Consider the following 16,348-nt stretch of genomic DNA (forward strand, 5'->3'; position numbering starts at 1 on the left):
TTCAATGTTTTCCGCTTGTTCATCCGATTTAATTTCAGTCGATAAATAATCCTTATGTAGAACAGTGCTCATTTTTTTCTTGGATACTGTAATTTTTTTTACAGTGGTACCCTACGGGAGCCCAAATCAGCTATCGCAGAAATAGAAAAAAAGAGTGGATCAGCAATAAATAAAATAATTTTAAAGAATAAACTAAAAACATGTTGGCAATCATCAAAAAACGGAAACGACCATGGTGCACGTGGTCTCGAGTGTTCATCAAACGTGGCGCATGCGAGCTAACATCACTCACACGCGTGCCCCCCCCCTCAAATGCCCAGCAGTGGAAACGCTTATGCCTCGCCACTGACAGCTGTCGGCGCAAAAGTGCAAACGTCAAAACAAACAGAGTCCCGTTTCGGTCGTTCCGTCAAATCGCAAAAATTCTGCTGCAGCCGCGATCCGCGATAAGGAGAAAAAAACACACGAATCATCGTCATCGCGCGAGCTTTTTTCTTCGCTCTGGTCCAGGAAAATCCTCCGTCGGGGTCGTCTTCGTCCGTGTTATCCGCTATCATCCGGTAGGGAACTACGTTTGACTGGTGATTTAGTTCGGATTTCGGTTGTTCTTTCCAGCGGAAGGTTTTCGATTCGATCGAATTGTGAAATCAGTGTGTCTGGGTGGTTCTCGAGAAGAAATTGATTTTCTTGCGAGTTTTGTGCTAGTATTCCTGCGGAAAAACGGACTGAGGCGTTCCACCTGACCGGCTCTGTACGGATTAGCAGATTCGGACCAATTTCGGTGAGTCAGATCTTGTTAAATTATGTAATTTAGTCTGGCTCTAGAATGATTTTTTTTTTCATTCTTCTCTTCCCATTGACGTTAAGTTTTTGGGTGAGACAAGCCGAAGAAATTCCACTAAAAGAAGAAGGTGCCGGGGTGTAATGGGCCATTCTTTAAAGGTTAGGATTCAACCGAGTCGTAATGGGCCTTTCGGGATCTTTCCCATCGATTTGGGGGTGTTTGCAAAATGGGAAGGTTTAAGGGAAAAATTCCACTGCCTATCATGTTCCAAACGGCAGTCCGGAATGTTTCATCACCCAAAACGGACCAATAATAGCCACCAATACCGAATGTCTGAGATACACGCAAATTTGGGCGGTACCATTTCGATGCCTTTTGGTACTTTTTAACTCACTCGGTTAGTGGACTTTTATTTTGAAAAACGACTCTTTTCAACATGCCAGAATCAACATTTTCATTCATACCGAAAACATGTCTGAGGAGATTTCTCAGTCTTTGGGTGTATCATTTCGGATTCCCTCACCCTTGCTTTTGCATCCATTCCTTACCGACCAGCAATCGACAGTCCGCTTCTTGTCGATGTCCGGTTCCGAAAAATCAACCAGCTACCAACCATATACACGTCACGTCGTTAAAGTCTGTCGCCTTACATGGGAGGAAGTCAAATCGGAGGCGAGGCAATGTACCGTGCCGTGTCGTGTAGGCAATGTATTCTTTCGTCACCTACCTTCTTCGAGTTCCAAATAAGTATACTTACATCAACGGTATGAAACGAAGGCTTCTTTCGCCGAGCCAGCCAAAAAAAAGTTGCTATCGGTGCTGTCTGGAAGGAAATTTTCATATGTTCCATAGCATAGCATGAGATAATCAAGTAGGTATATATCCGGTCCGTTTTAATTGTGCTTATTTTGAGAAAAAGTTTTATTTAACTCCAAGCTACCCGTCAGACAAAAAAAGTATGTACAATATTCACCCACTATTTAAACCAATTTATTCAATCCAAAGCATTTGAATGTAACTATCAACAGACAATGTCATCCGGTTTTGATATATCTACCTGATACGTATTTACTGGAATCCCTGTCACGGGATTCATGCATCGTATCGAAATGTTACCTATGTTCTTCTAGGATTTCGTCGCGATATTTACAACTGTTTGATACTCAAGCCAGTAGAATCGTCACTTTATAACGGCATCATCATTTTGAATCAATTTTTTTTCGAATTCTACTAGCTGCTGCGTCCTTTTGTTTACACCCTTTTGTACAAGATAACATAAAAACCGTTTAGTTTGTGATTACATTTCAAAATGCGTGGTCTTACTCGGGAGAAGAGAAACAGTATCGTGCACAAGGGGTGTACCCTGAATGGAATCTCATTGAGAAAATTGGCCAAAGAAGACGATGCGAGCGTCGGAGCGGTACGAACAGCTGTTTACAAATATGGTGAACATTGTACATTGGATGATAAACCGAGGAGTGGTCAAAAATCTGGTCCTGCAAGTCCTGCTATCGACAAAAATGTCAGGGAAGCCTTTAAACAGAAACCATGTAGCATTCCCGATAGGAAATACACCCTACTATTCACCATACTTAGTCGGCTCGCGAAGGGTGCGTCGGCCGATTTTCGATCATACTAATCGGCCTATTGTTGCAACGTCGCTTATGGGAGTTTTTGCTGGGCATCAGCCGATTAATAAGCCGATTTCGTAGGCCTATCAAATAGGGTGATGAGTAGCATGATTGTGTAGGAACCGACTTAATCGCCTGATTAGTAGGGCGATAAAGTTGATGAGATTTTCGACGTTCAGCTATTTAATAGGGGTATCAAACGAGCTATTTAGTATTAACCGCCCGACTCAATCCGACTAAATAGCAGAATTAATTGGCCTCAAAATTCGATTGTTTTTCCTACCACCCTACCCAATCGTACTAAATAGCCGGATTGATTGACAGCAAAAATAGATTTTTCTTTGTACCACTCAACTCAATCCGACTTAATAGCAGAATTGATTGACCACAAAAATCGATTGTTTTTCTACCACCCTACTAAATCGTACTAAATAGCCGGATTGATTGACCGTTAAAATTGATTTTTCTCCCTACCACCCTACGCAATCCGACTAAATAGCTGAATTGATTGACCGCCAACATCGATTTTTTTCCTACCACCCTACCCAATCGTACTAAATAGCCGGATTGATTGACCTCAAAAATTGATTTTCCTTTCTACCACCCAACTCAATCCGACTAACTAGCCGGATTGATTGACCGCAAAAGTAGCATCCGACTAAATAGGGCGATTTATGTAAATGGTTCATTTTAGTATCTCGGAGCAAGTCCAGTAGAGGTAATTTTATTTTTCTGTAGTAAAAATGTCTCCAGGTGGTTGGCGAAGTAAATTTTTGGCAGGTAGCCTGATGGTGGAGGCACGAACCTTCAAACTGGCTCATTCGGCAATGAGAATCCCGGAAAACGACCTGTCCTGTGGAGAAGCTTGCCATCCAAGCACTGCAAAACTCCAACGATCTACCAAGGCTTCCGTAAACTTCTGACTCAACAGCAGCTCGCACCTGAAGGTAGAAATCCGTTCCAGCTCCTCCACCCAACCGGTACAAACGGATTTCGAGAGCTGAATGTTTTTCTATTGAAATAAGAGGAAAACAATCAAACTAATTTCCAAAATAAATTTTTTATTCCATCAACTCACCTCCGGCACCTCATCCAGAAACTGGCCCACGGTGAGGGCGTCGTCAGCGATGCCTCCATTGGAATCATGAACACTTTCGATTACGGCTTCAAACATGCCCGGCAAACGTCCGGGAACTTGGTCAGGTTGACGTCGTCATGACGGAACCGATACAAACCCGCTCACCACTCGAACAAACTGCTGATGAGCACTGACGAAGTCTTCTGTGCTATCGTGGGCCAAGCTTTCCCTTCGATGAACTCCATCACACAACACAACTTATTCAGTTATGACCTTTCCATACTAAATAGGCTTAAAGTTTGCCAACAAAATAGAGTCCTACGAAAACCTACTAAATTGACCGATCCTCCCCGATTACGTCGATCAACTTATTGTGCTACCAAATCATGCGTAATTGTGTGAGCCTACCCAACAAACCGTTAAGCAGTATTATAAGCTGCATCTGGGCTTCATATCAGCATTTCAGTGCCTATAAGCTGTTCAGAATATTTACTAATGCCAATAGGCTAGGTGACATTCAAACGTCAAACAAGCACTGTTTGAGCTAAGAGAGCAAATCTCAGTGCCAATAGCCGGCTTTGTGTATGACATTTTGGAAAAGAAAAGAAAAAACGAGTGATAGTTTCAATAAAAAGTAAACCAATCTCCAATCGTGCTGCCTTTTGAATCTGAGGATTCTATTCCGGCGATAAAAATTGCATTTGATTTCATACAGGGAGGACAAAGATGAAGCTGTTCCAGCAGAAGACCAGGCCGCTCAATCTTGGGCTAGCCTAAAGTGCCGGTGGAACACGCTCGAGCTGTTCAATATCCCGTTGGACCGAGAAGTCTGAAATGCCAAGAAAGTGAAAGGTTCTACGAAAACTTTTCAAGGAAATGGATAACGCATCGGATCTTCCGGGGAATATCACCTGAGTAATCCTGGAGGAGCAGAGAAAACCGAGCGGGTCATCAATCAAGTTTGCTTATGCTATGTATTTCTGCTAAAAAAACCGTGCTTATAAAAATTAAAGAAAAAAGTGAAAATTGAAATACTTAATATTTATTGTGTTATTTGACTGATGTATATATTCGAAAAAAAAATTGTGTTGTGCCATGAAAAAACTTAGAAATAAACCTAAAACTTTCCCGATAAACATGCTGGATGTTATTTTCTTCCTTTACCACTGCTATGTTGTAATTCTTCATGTTTTATTGTTGTGACGTTCAATTCCTTTTCGGGACAACGGTAGCGTATTTGGATTCAAATACTACAAATTTCTCAAAATTGGAACATGAACGAAATAGTTCAAGCGTCAAAGGCGCTGATAAATGCTTTGTACGGGTAGCACCTGGTAGGTTAAAAGTTCAATTCCTGTTTCTCCAGCAAAAAAATTACATACGACGCAAAAATTTACAGTCGGGAAAGGGGTAAAGGAGAAAGGAAAACAGATAGCTAGCGGAGGATGAAAGACAAAAAACATAAACAATTCTTTTTTTTCTTTTTCATCCAGTGGGTTGCACCCACTGAAAATTTTTTGACATTTCCGTTTAGGCAGTATATCGGCCGATTTGCAGTCCAAACCCGGCTTTTAATCAGCACTTGGGTAAATTATGAAGCTATCAAGACTTGTTGGGTATATTCTATATCTCACTATAATGCCAAAATAGGGCCATTATTACTGCTTATTGGTTACTTGGGTACTCATCAGCCGATTTAGTATGGCACCTATTTCATATTCAAGCGTAGCCCGATTAATCGGCATACTAAATAGGGTCATTGATTTAGTAGGGTGATTCGTAGCCAGACTAAATCGGCACCCAACTAAATATGTGAACGGCGAAATTTTTCAACTGTCAAATTTCCTATCGGGTTATAATTAAGTTTGTGTAGCTATTTTGTTTTGAGCATGTAGTCCTACAATGTGCACGCTCCTTTTTTTAAACTCAAAATTAAGTAGTTTTGGTTCAAAACAGCACTTCAGTAGCAGCCCTCAACTTTGAGTTTGACTGAACAATCCCAAAACTAAGTTCTGATAGGCATACTCAATACTAAGTTCGGCAGCCGAACTCGAATTTATTCTTTTTTTTTTCGAGGGTAGCTCATTTTCAGGGAATTAAAGGATGATTAAAATTTGTTGTACCCGGATGTTGCTGTTCCGGTACAAAAGTTTTGACACTCCCGGTCAAAGAAAACTTCCGGATGTTACTTCCCACGGGAAGTAAACAACATCCGGAAGTTTTCGGACATTCCAAGCCGCTCACCATATGATGACAATGACGGACAGAATTTTACGCTGACACGGTGAACATGCTTTCCATTATGAAGTTTCTTCATAGTCTTCCGGTAATTGTTCCGGAACGACAAAATTTTGCGACGTGTTCGTTGGTTGCTGTTCCGGTTCGAACTAAACTCGCTAAGTGTTTTCAGTCCAACAAAGAGAGTTCAATTTTTAGTTCATAAAGTCGAACTCAGCTTTGCTCCCTCGCCGAAGGGAAAAAAAGAATTAGTTTTGAGTTCGCAGTTCGAACTCCGTTTTGAACCATCGCAAGGAGGAAAAAGGGTACTTAACTTTAAGTTCATAGAATCGAACTATGTTTTGAACCTCGGTCATACTAAATTTTGAGTTAAAAAATGGAGCGTGTGAGTGAAAAACGTACCAAAGAATGAGTGTATAGAAATAAGAGTGTAGCTGTCAAACGCGCACGTAGAAAAAAAAACAACACAATCAAAAAGCAACGAACAACAACAATCATCAATCGTACTTAAACAATCAGAGCGGTTAAGCGGTAAGATTCGCCATCGCGCTTTAATTGGTGGATAGAAAGTTCCTGCAATCATTGGTGTACCGGAGCCGCAGCCATCGATCAAGGAGGATATCCCGGATTTGCTCGGTGAAAAGGTGAGACAGCACGACCACTTCAATCGGATCAGATAAACCAATTTAGATTCCTCCAGATAAATGATTGTGGGTGCATCGACCGAACTAGCACCGACAAGAGACAACCCGCGCGGAAGCTACGATGAAGCAGTAAGGATTCATTTTTTTTTTTTCTTATCCAAAAACTCACCTCTCATCGTAGGCTGATGTTAGCGTTATGTTCGGAAAAGAAAATTGAAGACGAAAGAACACTCGTAAGCAACGGAAACCAGGTAGTAGGGTGAGCTGAACAAACTAAAAATCTCCTTCCGGGAAAGAAGACATTACATCGATTTTACAGAGCAGAAGCCGCTGCCCTTGTGTCCATCCATCGGACAGTGGTAATTGGAAGTTAGAGAACGAAAACGACCCCCGAGCGCCAATACTAAGCCAGATAGTTAAGGAGTGCTCCGGGCAGCTGCGGTACGCCCGTCGAAGCAGTGCAGCCAGGCAGGGTTGCCAGTTAACCGTATACGAGTGTGATATTAAGAAAGGAAGCTGTGATACACCTGTGCCGCAAGGTTGCCGAAATCACAGAAAAATCTGTAACAAGTGCTCGGTTAGTAGTGTCAGTGGTAGTTGATCTCTTGTTCGCGATAGAGTTAAATGTGCCAAGAAGACGTTTTATTTGTGGAGAAGCCGCCCTGCGTCGAAGTTCGCCCCAGAACCCCTACGCACCAACCTGCACGTCAACGCTGAATAACAGGAGTTGGGAACTTCACTACCAGATGGCAGTGGAGTAATGCGGCGAAAAGGGCGAAGCGGATAAAGTATCGGGATGGGGCGAAAGAACGGTGATGTCAAACTTTACGCGGCTACGGGGTCAACGAACTGCCGAAAATCGGCCATTTCACTAGTAATAGCCAAACGGAGCACAACATAGAAAACGTGTCCAAAAGTAAAGAGCCATTAGTGAAAGTATTGGAATCCGCAAGTACCGAATTCCCCGGATATCCAGGACCCCGAGGTTTTACCGTGATCCGAGGTTCGGCTCGTTGTGGCAAGGTGTTGCCTAGAAACCGCCATCTCTGCAGGCCGCCATCACACCGCAGCGATAATTACTAAACCCAACTGCGCTTCACATGAGCCTTAGAAACGTTGGTTCACAACCTACCGTGTGTCGAGAGTGCCGGGACCCGCATTTGCAATCCACCGTGATAAGCCGTCAAGCCTGAAGCCACCGACCTACACCAACCAACAGCCAACGTTGTACGTGTTGGGAACAAACCGTCGGCCACCTGCATCAATCACGGAGCAGCATCGCTGTTGCGGAGCGGAGAGGCTGGTCCACCCAGGAAGGCGAGACACAAGGTGGTGCAATCACTACGTGTCACGAGGTAGGAGGTAGCATAAGGAGGTGGGACGTAGTCCCTAGTGCGCGCAAACCCAAGACCATTCAAATTAGCATCAATAAACGTGGGAGGTTATCAAAGCAGATAAAGTGTTTCCTTGGCTAGCCGAATCGTCTCTTAGCATAAGCCGACCCTGATGCATATATAGGGGAGTTTCAGCACCGCTGAACCCGCTAGCCGACACATTTGTTATAAATCCGTATTATCACAGAATTTTGAGCAAAATTTCATCACAGAATCTGTGTCACAAATCACAGAATTTAAATTTTTCACAGAATTCACAAATTTTCTAAATTTTATCATTTTCAAGTTTTTATTTCTGACTATAATTCATGAAAATATGAAAACAAGGAAATGTAAATTGATTATTATCAATTAAATCCGTAAGAAATTTCCAATTTGTTGATGTTTGACATGGTTTCCCTATGAACTTCATAGAAAAAGCGTCACAGAAAACCGTCACAGAATTTCAGGTTCCTAACCTAACACAGATTTTTTTCCAGCAACCTTGCTGTGCCGTCCAAGCTGTGATATGATTGTTGTGCGTTATTATGCGTTATGATTTTATGGTAGGTGTTGGGGCCGTACCTTGGTTCCTTCGAAGTGGTTCTTTATAATTCCGTGTTTCACCGACGGCTCTCCAACATCGAACCCATCCAAGAAAGACTATCAGAGTCTTGCCTTGTTTCCGTACAAGGTCTTGCGAGCAAACTTTCTCGGATTAAAATGTTCAACACGCGCACAATATTGTTTAAAAACTACGCACAATTTTATTCCGTATAACAAACACAATTTATTATCTAAGGTTACTAAGGTTTAATAAGCAAAACTAGATTTGAACTTAACTTAACATGTATTATAGCTTATCCTAACGAGTAACACAAATAAAATTTATAATCCGATCCGGAGTAGTTGGCAGGCTCAACTCGACTGGTTCGAGTGGTGAGTTTTGCCTTCTGCCTCCTCATTCTGCGATGTTTTGTTTTTCCCGGCTGCAATACTCTCGCTCGCGATCTTGCTGTAGTCGCTAGAAACAATACCGGCTGGTGATGATCATCTCAACCAATACTGCGTGATGATTGCCGGCCGGTGTCATCGATCAGCAACTCGGGTACCAAACATGGGATGAAAAAAACAATCCGTCTTCTGCCGTCTATTGTGTGGTAGAACGTAGGTAGCTGCTCGCTCAGACCGGTCCGTGTAGAAAACACCAGCTCGAGAGATCGTCGAAAACAATACAGGCTGGTTGTGATCGGTTGTGATGATTGCTGTTGGCTGGTGATCACGGGTAGAAAAAACCTGGTTGGTGCTGGCTATTTTTAGACCGTAGGTCATCGCTCGCTAGTCGTTTGGAAAACACCGGCTCGAACCAAGATCAGCTGGTTGTGGGTTTTTGGTTTGTTTCGTTGCCGGCTATCAGTGGTGTCACTAGGGTCTGTTGCGGTCGTAGACATCCTCACCCACCCAGAAATTGCAGGATTTCTGAAAGAATACAAAAAAACTCCTCTTCGACGTACGTGGGAACTTGAACAATTGGGGAGGATTCAGAGCTCAACTGTAGGTGCGTTTAAGGATTCATGGGTTCGATGGGAAGGATGCATATTTTTTCAACAGGGCGATCGATGTATCCTTGGGCGGTTTTGAGCTTCACGACTCGTACCACTCCGTCGCTGCCAGGATACGTCTGTTGAATACGGGCCATTTTCCAACGTAGGGGTGGGAGGTTTTCGTCCTTCAAAACAACTAGTGTGCCTTCGTGGATGCCAACTGGAGATTTCCACCGCTTAGTCCTTCCTTGAAGCTGACACAGATACTCTCTTCGCCATCGTTTCCAGAATTGTTGGAACCGTTTTTGGACCTGCTGACATTTCCCAAGTCTATTAAAGGGAACATCTGAAAGGTCTTCATCTGGTACTTCTTGGAGGGAGCTACCAGTGATGAAATGGGCAGGTGTTAGAGGCTCCAAGTCGTTTGGGTCATCCGAACAGGGAGTCAACGGCCGGGAGTTCAGGCACGCTTCAACCTGAATTAACAAAGTGTTGAAATCTTCTGGTGAAACTGGTTCTTCTCCTAGCACTTTGAGAAGATGGGTTTTCGCTGATCGAACCGCAGCTTCCCAGAGACCACCAAAATGGGGGGCGCTGGGTGGACTGAACTTCCATTGAATTCCGGTATTTACGCATTCCTTAGCCACTTGTTCACGGTGCAAAGGATCATTCAGCAGCTTGATTAGATCTTTCATTTTGTTACGGGCACCAACAAAATTAGTCCCGTTATCGGACAGGATTTCGGCACACTTTCCTCTACGACCGACGAATCTGCGCAACGCTTGTATGAATCGGTCAGTAGTCAAATCTGAGACCAGTTCCAGGTGAACTGCCTTCGTACACAGACAGACAAAAACGCAAACGTAGGCCTTCACTGCCGGGCGCCGTGGAGCTGGTCGGACATAAACAGGACCGAAATAATCCACACCGCTTCTTCGAAAGGCTGGAGCTATGGTCACTCTGGAAGCAGGTAAATCGCCCATGAACTGCTGAACTGGAGATGGCTTGGCCCTAAAACATTTCAAACAACGGTGAATTACATTTCTAACGGTTTCCCTTCCTCCAAAAATCCAATAACGCTGTCTCAAGACACTCAACAAAAGCTGTGGGCCTGCGTGTAGCAGCTTCTCGTGGTGATATCTAATGAGCAATGTCGAAAAGAGGTGCCTAGCAGGAAGTGCAATCGGATATTTTGCTTCATGGGGCTCATCAGAGTTCCGTAGTCTTCCGCCGAGTCGAATAACTCCTTCAGATGTTAGAAATGGGTTATACCAACGCATCGGCGAGCTCCTGGACACCGGTTTCTCTTCTGCCAACGCCTTCCATTCATCCGCAAATGCTACCTTCTGGATCTTACTAATAAGGTCGAATTCGGCTAGCTTCAACTCCAACACAGAGAGAAAACTTCGATTTGGTTCAGCTGATGAGTTTCTCAATTTGTTCCGAAGAAAGGTCTTCAGGCGCAGGAAATAAGCGGTTTTCCGAATAAGATCGATAAACGAAGAAGAATTGGAAATGTATGAAGTAACAAACTCCTCTACCTCAGAAGCGACAGCGACAACAGTAGTACGACGTAATTCCTCCTCTCCTTCTCCTTGGACACAAAACGCTGGCGCCTGAGGCCAACTTTCCGGTGATTCCTGCAACCAGGCTGGCCCTCTCCACCAAAACTGATTCTCCACGATGTTTGATGGCGAAACTCCTCTCGATATCAAGTCCGCCGGGTTCTCAATTCCTGGTACATGGCTCCACTTGCATCCCTGAGTGATAGTTTGAATCTTCGACACCCTATTTGCCACATACGTCGTCCACACAGTCGGAATCGCTTGCAACCACCGCAAAACACACGTCGAATCGGTCCAGAAAAACGCCTTAGTTGGAATTCTCAAGGAATCCTTCACCTTTTCAAATTGTTCTGCAATCAATAACGCTCCAGAGAGTTCGAGACGTGCTATCGATTGACATTTTAACGGGGCAACCTTAGATTTCGACGAAACCAGTCTAGTCCAAACCAAACCGTGGGAATCTCTGCTCCTAAGATAGATGCAACCTCCAAAAGCCTTCTCAGAAGCATCCGAGAAACAATGAAGTTCCAGCTCAATCGAGCTGGGAAGAATAACACAGCGATCAATTCTAATAGTGTTCAGCCAAGACAACTCCTCGTGAAACTTTCGCCAACGCTCACCCACCGTGGAAGGAAGTTGCTCGTCCCAATCAAGCCGTTTGCCATCCGAATTTTGAAGAGTCCACAACTGCTGCATATAAATCTTCGCCATGGTTATAGTGGCTCCAATCAGCCCTAGGGGGTCGAACAACATGGCGATAACAGAGAGTACGTTACGTTTCGTTAACTTGAGGTCTTCAAATTTAGGCAAATTGAATTGGAACATGAATGTATCCGAACCGGGCAACCAAGTCAGTCCTAACGTTTTGACAGAGGGGTCTGGATCCAAATCCACGAAACCTGGAATCGCTAAATTGTCTTGCGGAATACCCTGTAGAACCTCCGACCGATTACAGGCAAACTTGCGTAGTCGAAAACCTCCGCTTTCCGTTATCTGCTCCAACTGCTTCCTAAGCTCAATTGCTTCTTCGAGGATGTTCACTCCGGTAATGACGTCGTCCATGTAGGTGTCATCTGCCATCGCTTGCGCCGCCAAGGGAAAACGAGATGCCTCATCTGACGTCAGTTGTTGCAGAGTACGGGTAGCCAAAAACGGAGCAGGTTTCGTTCCGTAGGTCACCGTGTTCAGCTCGTAAACACCTACGTCCTCGCTAGGATCCTTGCGCCATAACACACACTGTAGAGGTCTGTCTTCGGGTTGAATCTCAATTTGGCGGAACATCTTCTCCACGTCTGCCACCAGCATAATCGCCTTCGTCCGACACCGCATGATGATGGACCTGAGGTCATCCTGTACAACCGGTCCTGTCATCAAAACGTCGTTGAGCGAAACTCCCGAAGATGTCTTGCACGAGGCATCGAAGACTACGCGCACCTTGGTAGTCGTACTCGCCTCTTTTATCACCGGATGATGTGGCAGAAAACACCTTCTGAAATTGCCAATATCCTCCGCCGGAACCTTCCGCATGTGCCCAAGTTGATGATACTCTTCCATAAATTCCATGTACTGGCGCTTCAGTTCTGTATCTCGAGCAAATCGACGTTCTGTACCCAAGAGCCGCCGATAAGCAATGTCTCTGGAGCCACCGAGCCTTGACACCGCAATCTTTTTCGTTGGCAGAGCAACACTGTATCGCCCGCTTGAACTCCGCTGAACCGTCTGCTCAAAAATCTCCTCACATAGACTCTCCTCCGGGGAATAGTTCCTCTTCGATCCAATCTCCTCGGATTCCCAAAACCGTGACACCAGCATATCAAGTGTCTCGTTCGCCGAGACGTTGCAGCTGACTCTTAAAGAGCTATCCGGTTGAGAAACACCTCCACATACGATCCATCCGAAGACTGATTCATTGAGTGCTGGCAAATTCGCTCCAAGCGATATTCTTCGACCAGTTTCGAAGAATTCGAAGAAGCACTCAATTCCCAAGACGAGGTCCACGCTATTGGACTGGAAAAAGGCAGGATCGGCTAGCGAAATTCCCTCAGGAATATTCCAACCACCAGTGTTGACATTTGCTGTCGGAAGAGTTGCCGTAACCTTGTGTAAAACCAAGAAACTAAGTTCACGAGCATATTCAGAGGTACGAGACTTCACCACAGCGCTGACCTTCTGCTTCACTTTCGTCGCAACTTGTCCAATGCCGAGAATCGAAACATCCACCTTGTTTCGAGAAACCTTTATCCGTTGACTAAGCCGTTGAGTCATAAAATTACTTTCAGAACCGGAATCCAACAGAGCCCTTGCCGGAAGCTGATTACCCATATCGTCTTCAATAATGACCACCGCTGTCGCTAGTAAAACACGAGATCGAAATTGCGAAGCTGAATTCACCGATGAACCGATTGGAGCTGCCATGTTCGCCACACGTGTCGATGATTCTGCTTCCTGATCGTCGGAGAAAGAATCATTCCTCGATGCGTTTACTGAAACCTGGCCGTTACTGTTGTTTTCAGAGCGAAAGCACACCAGCGAATGATGACGACCACTACACTGCTTGCAAGAGAATTTCGATGGACAATTCCGAGCCTGATGTCCCGTTCTTAGGCAATTTCGGCACAACCCATGTGTTCGAAGTAGATTCACCCTTTCCGAAACAGTGGAGCGCTTGAATTTTGGGCATTGATGAACACCATGCTGTTCCCGTTTGCAGACGATGCATGCCCCTGGTTTCTGCTGCTGTTGGTTCTGCTGCTGCTGATACTGTTGCTGCGGATACTGTTGCTGCTGATACTGCTGCTGCTGCTGCTGTGAAGCATTGTGGCTGACCCGAACGTATGGTTTCTGCTTCTGCCCGGCTGTCTGCTGATAACCACCCTTCAATTCCAATGCCTTGGATGGAAGCGCCTCTAGAACAGCAATCCGCCGCCGAATAAACTCCGTCAAATCTCCAAGAGTATCCGCCTCCTTGCTAGCTGATAATTCCTCCCACCCCCTACGCGTAACAGGATCCAACCGTGTTGAGAGAAGATGAACCAAGAGAAGCTCCTTGTAGTTCTCGGGCTGCACAACTTGATCGAGGATTTGAACGTTCTTTTCGAAACCTTCCAGCAGGGCGTGAAGATCAACTGTCGACTCCTTGTTCAGATGGGGAAGAGAAAATAAGGCTTGGATTTGTCGTTTCTTTAGCTGCTTGCTGTTGTTATAGCGTTTGAGCAATGTTTCCCATGCTACTGTGTAATTGGCCTGCGTAATTTGAAGTGAATCTATCAGGGTTTTTGGCTCCCCTTCAAGACAACCCTTCAAATAGTGAAATTTTTCAACTTCGCTAAGATCTGTCTTCCAATGGATTAACGAGGTAAACAGATCTCGGAATCCAAGCCAATCTTCGATGTCACCATTAAAAGATTGTAATTTTATCTGAGGCAACCGCACATGATCCATCCCACTATGGCCTGACGATTCGTTCATTCGAACAGTGTGATTGATTGAATCCGGCACCGCAAATTCTCTAGCCCGATCAACCAAAAATGCCTTGCAAAAGTAGTACTGGTTGCTCAAATCTTGCCTTTCCTTGTCGAATAAGTCATCAGTCTCCTTAAAGTCATCGTGCGCTTTGATCTGAATTAAAGTGTCGCAAAAGTTTTCCCACAGCTCATCAATTTTACCCAATCGAACCTCAATTTGACCCTGAGTTGAATCCTCCCTGTACCCGTCGACAAACATCCAAATGTCGGAAAAGCTGATTTGGATTTCCTTTAATTTCACCCGTAAAACCTTCAGCGACGGCGGCGCCTTCTCAGCAGCAGTTGATTTCGGCATTTTGATGACGTCAGAATCGGAAAGGATGAAATGTGGGTGTAGATTTCCAAAAAAGTGTCCAAAATTCGGCTGAACATATACTGTCCAGCAAATTACCTTAGAAACCCTTTCGTTGTACCAATGGTAATTTGTGGACCGTCACCCAGAAACCGAATTTGATCCCCAGCTCAAACGCTCGAAGAATTCATCAACAGGCAGGCGAAGAGGAGTAATATGGGATGTAGTATTCCAAAATTTTGCAACGGCTGAACATATACTGTTCACTTTACCTATGAACCCTGTAATGGCGCCGAATCCAGACCAAACGACCAGCGAAATCCAAAGAAGATGACTTGCTCTAACGAGCAGTTCCAAAATTGTTCTGATCACGAACAGTTGTTGCTCAAGGATGTGTAGCACGTTGAGTGAAGAGGATAATTTTTCATTTACAAAAGTGTATTATCTAACCTAGCTATCGTGGACATATACTGTTCAATTTATCTCACCCGAGAGAACTTTTTGTTGCGCTGCCTCTTCCTTCGTGCTTGCTGTGCGATGCTGTTGAAAATGGCGACCTTCGCCTGACACCTTGCGATGACCTTCGCCGGTATGAACGCAGCAGCGCCCTTGCTACTTCGGATCAAGTAGCACCCACACCGAGACCTCCTCAATGCGAGCCAGTACCACTTCCGGACCAAGATCGGTTGAACAGCTTTCCTGCGGTGAGTTGTAGCAGCGCAGCAACACCTCGTCACGATGACCACCTACGAGCAGCACCCACACCGAGACCTCCTCGACGCGGCCCAGTGCCACTTCCGGACCAGAACCAGATGAGCAGCTCGTCTGCGACGGATAGTTGAAGCGCAGCAGCTCCCTTGCCACTACGATACCGAGTCCGAGTCGCACCCACACCGAAACCTTCTCGATGCGGCCCTGAGCTTCGAACCAGAATGGTACGAGATGGTTTTCGAAGAAACGCAGCAGCTCCCTTGCCACAACGATAACCACCTAAGACCAGCACCTACCCCGAGACCTCGTCGATGCGGCCCAGTGCAACTTCCGGATCAGGACCGGATGAGCAGCTCGTCTGCAACAGTGAGTTGAGGCGCAGCAGCTCCCTTGCCACTACGATATTGATTCCGAGTCGCACCCACACCGAGAGCTCCGAAATGCGGCCCACTTCCACTTGTGAACCAGGTAGGGATCACCGTTTTCCCTGCGACGGTAGTTAGAGGCCACGCAGCAGCTCGCTTGCCACTTCGAAACCGAATCCAAGGAGCACCCACACCGAAAACCTCCCGATGTGGCCCTGTGCTGCCTTCCACCACAATGCGGTGAGCACCGTTGTCACCAACGATAGTTTCTGTCGAATTGGCCCTGGGAAAGCGATCCAATATCGCCTGAACCGACTCCAAGCGGTTACGTAGCTTGCCACGTCACTCCGGATTATGATGATCACAATAGGGATCGAAGAATGGTGTTAGAATCATGCATTTCCTAATAACGGCTGAACATATACTGCACTTATCATATTTACCTGAGAAAACAGGAAACTCCGCACGTGCAGTGATGTTGCTCCTACAACGGTAGACCGTGTATAAAATCCACCGATTGATCCTCAAAATTCGACCAACTGCTGCCAAAAGCATGCAATACCTTGGCAGGTGTTTCGCATGCAACACCCAAGCCAAGC

The 16,348-nt window shown here is 45.3% G+C and overlaps 2 protein-coding genes across 3 annotated transcripts in view; one reads left to right on the plus strand and one right to left on the minus strand.

The window, feature by feature from the left end:
• Positions 1-381: 381 nt before the first annotated feature.
• The window catches only part of LOC129740376 (serine/threonine-protein kinase OSR1), a 40,720-nt gene continuing 24,753 nt past the window's right edge, over positions 382-16,348 (plus strand). For both annotated transcript variants that reach the window (XM_055732033.1, XM_055732034.1), the window contains exon 1: positions 382-781. The gene's annotated coding sequence lies outside the window, so the exon portion shown is untranslated. The remainder of the gene's footprint in view (positions 782-16,348) is intronic.
• On the minus strand, positions 9,313-14,676 carry LOC129760346 (uncharacterized). The gene has a single exon (XM_055757992.1). The coding sequence runs from the start codon at positions 14,674-14,676 to the stop codon at positions 9,313-9,315; it is 5,364 nt and encodes a 1,787-aa protein (XP_055613967.1).

This window comes from Uranotaenia lowii, chromosome 1 (genome assembly GCF_029784155.1).
Source record: "Uranotaenia lowii strain MFRU-FL chromosome 1, ASM2978415v1, whole genome shotgun sequence".
In the NCBI taxonomy this organism is placed as follows: Eukaryota; Metazoa; Arthropoda; class Insecta; order Diptera; family Culicidae; genus Uranotaenia; species Uranotaenia lowii.

Excerpts from the sequence above, each read along its gene's own strand:
- LOC129760346 (XM_055757992.1), bottom strand. The coding sequence starts at position 14,676 with ATGCCGAAATCAACTGCTGCTGAGAAGGCGCCGCCGTCGCTGAAGGTT.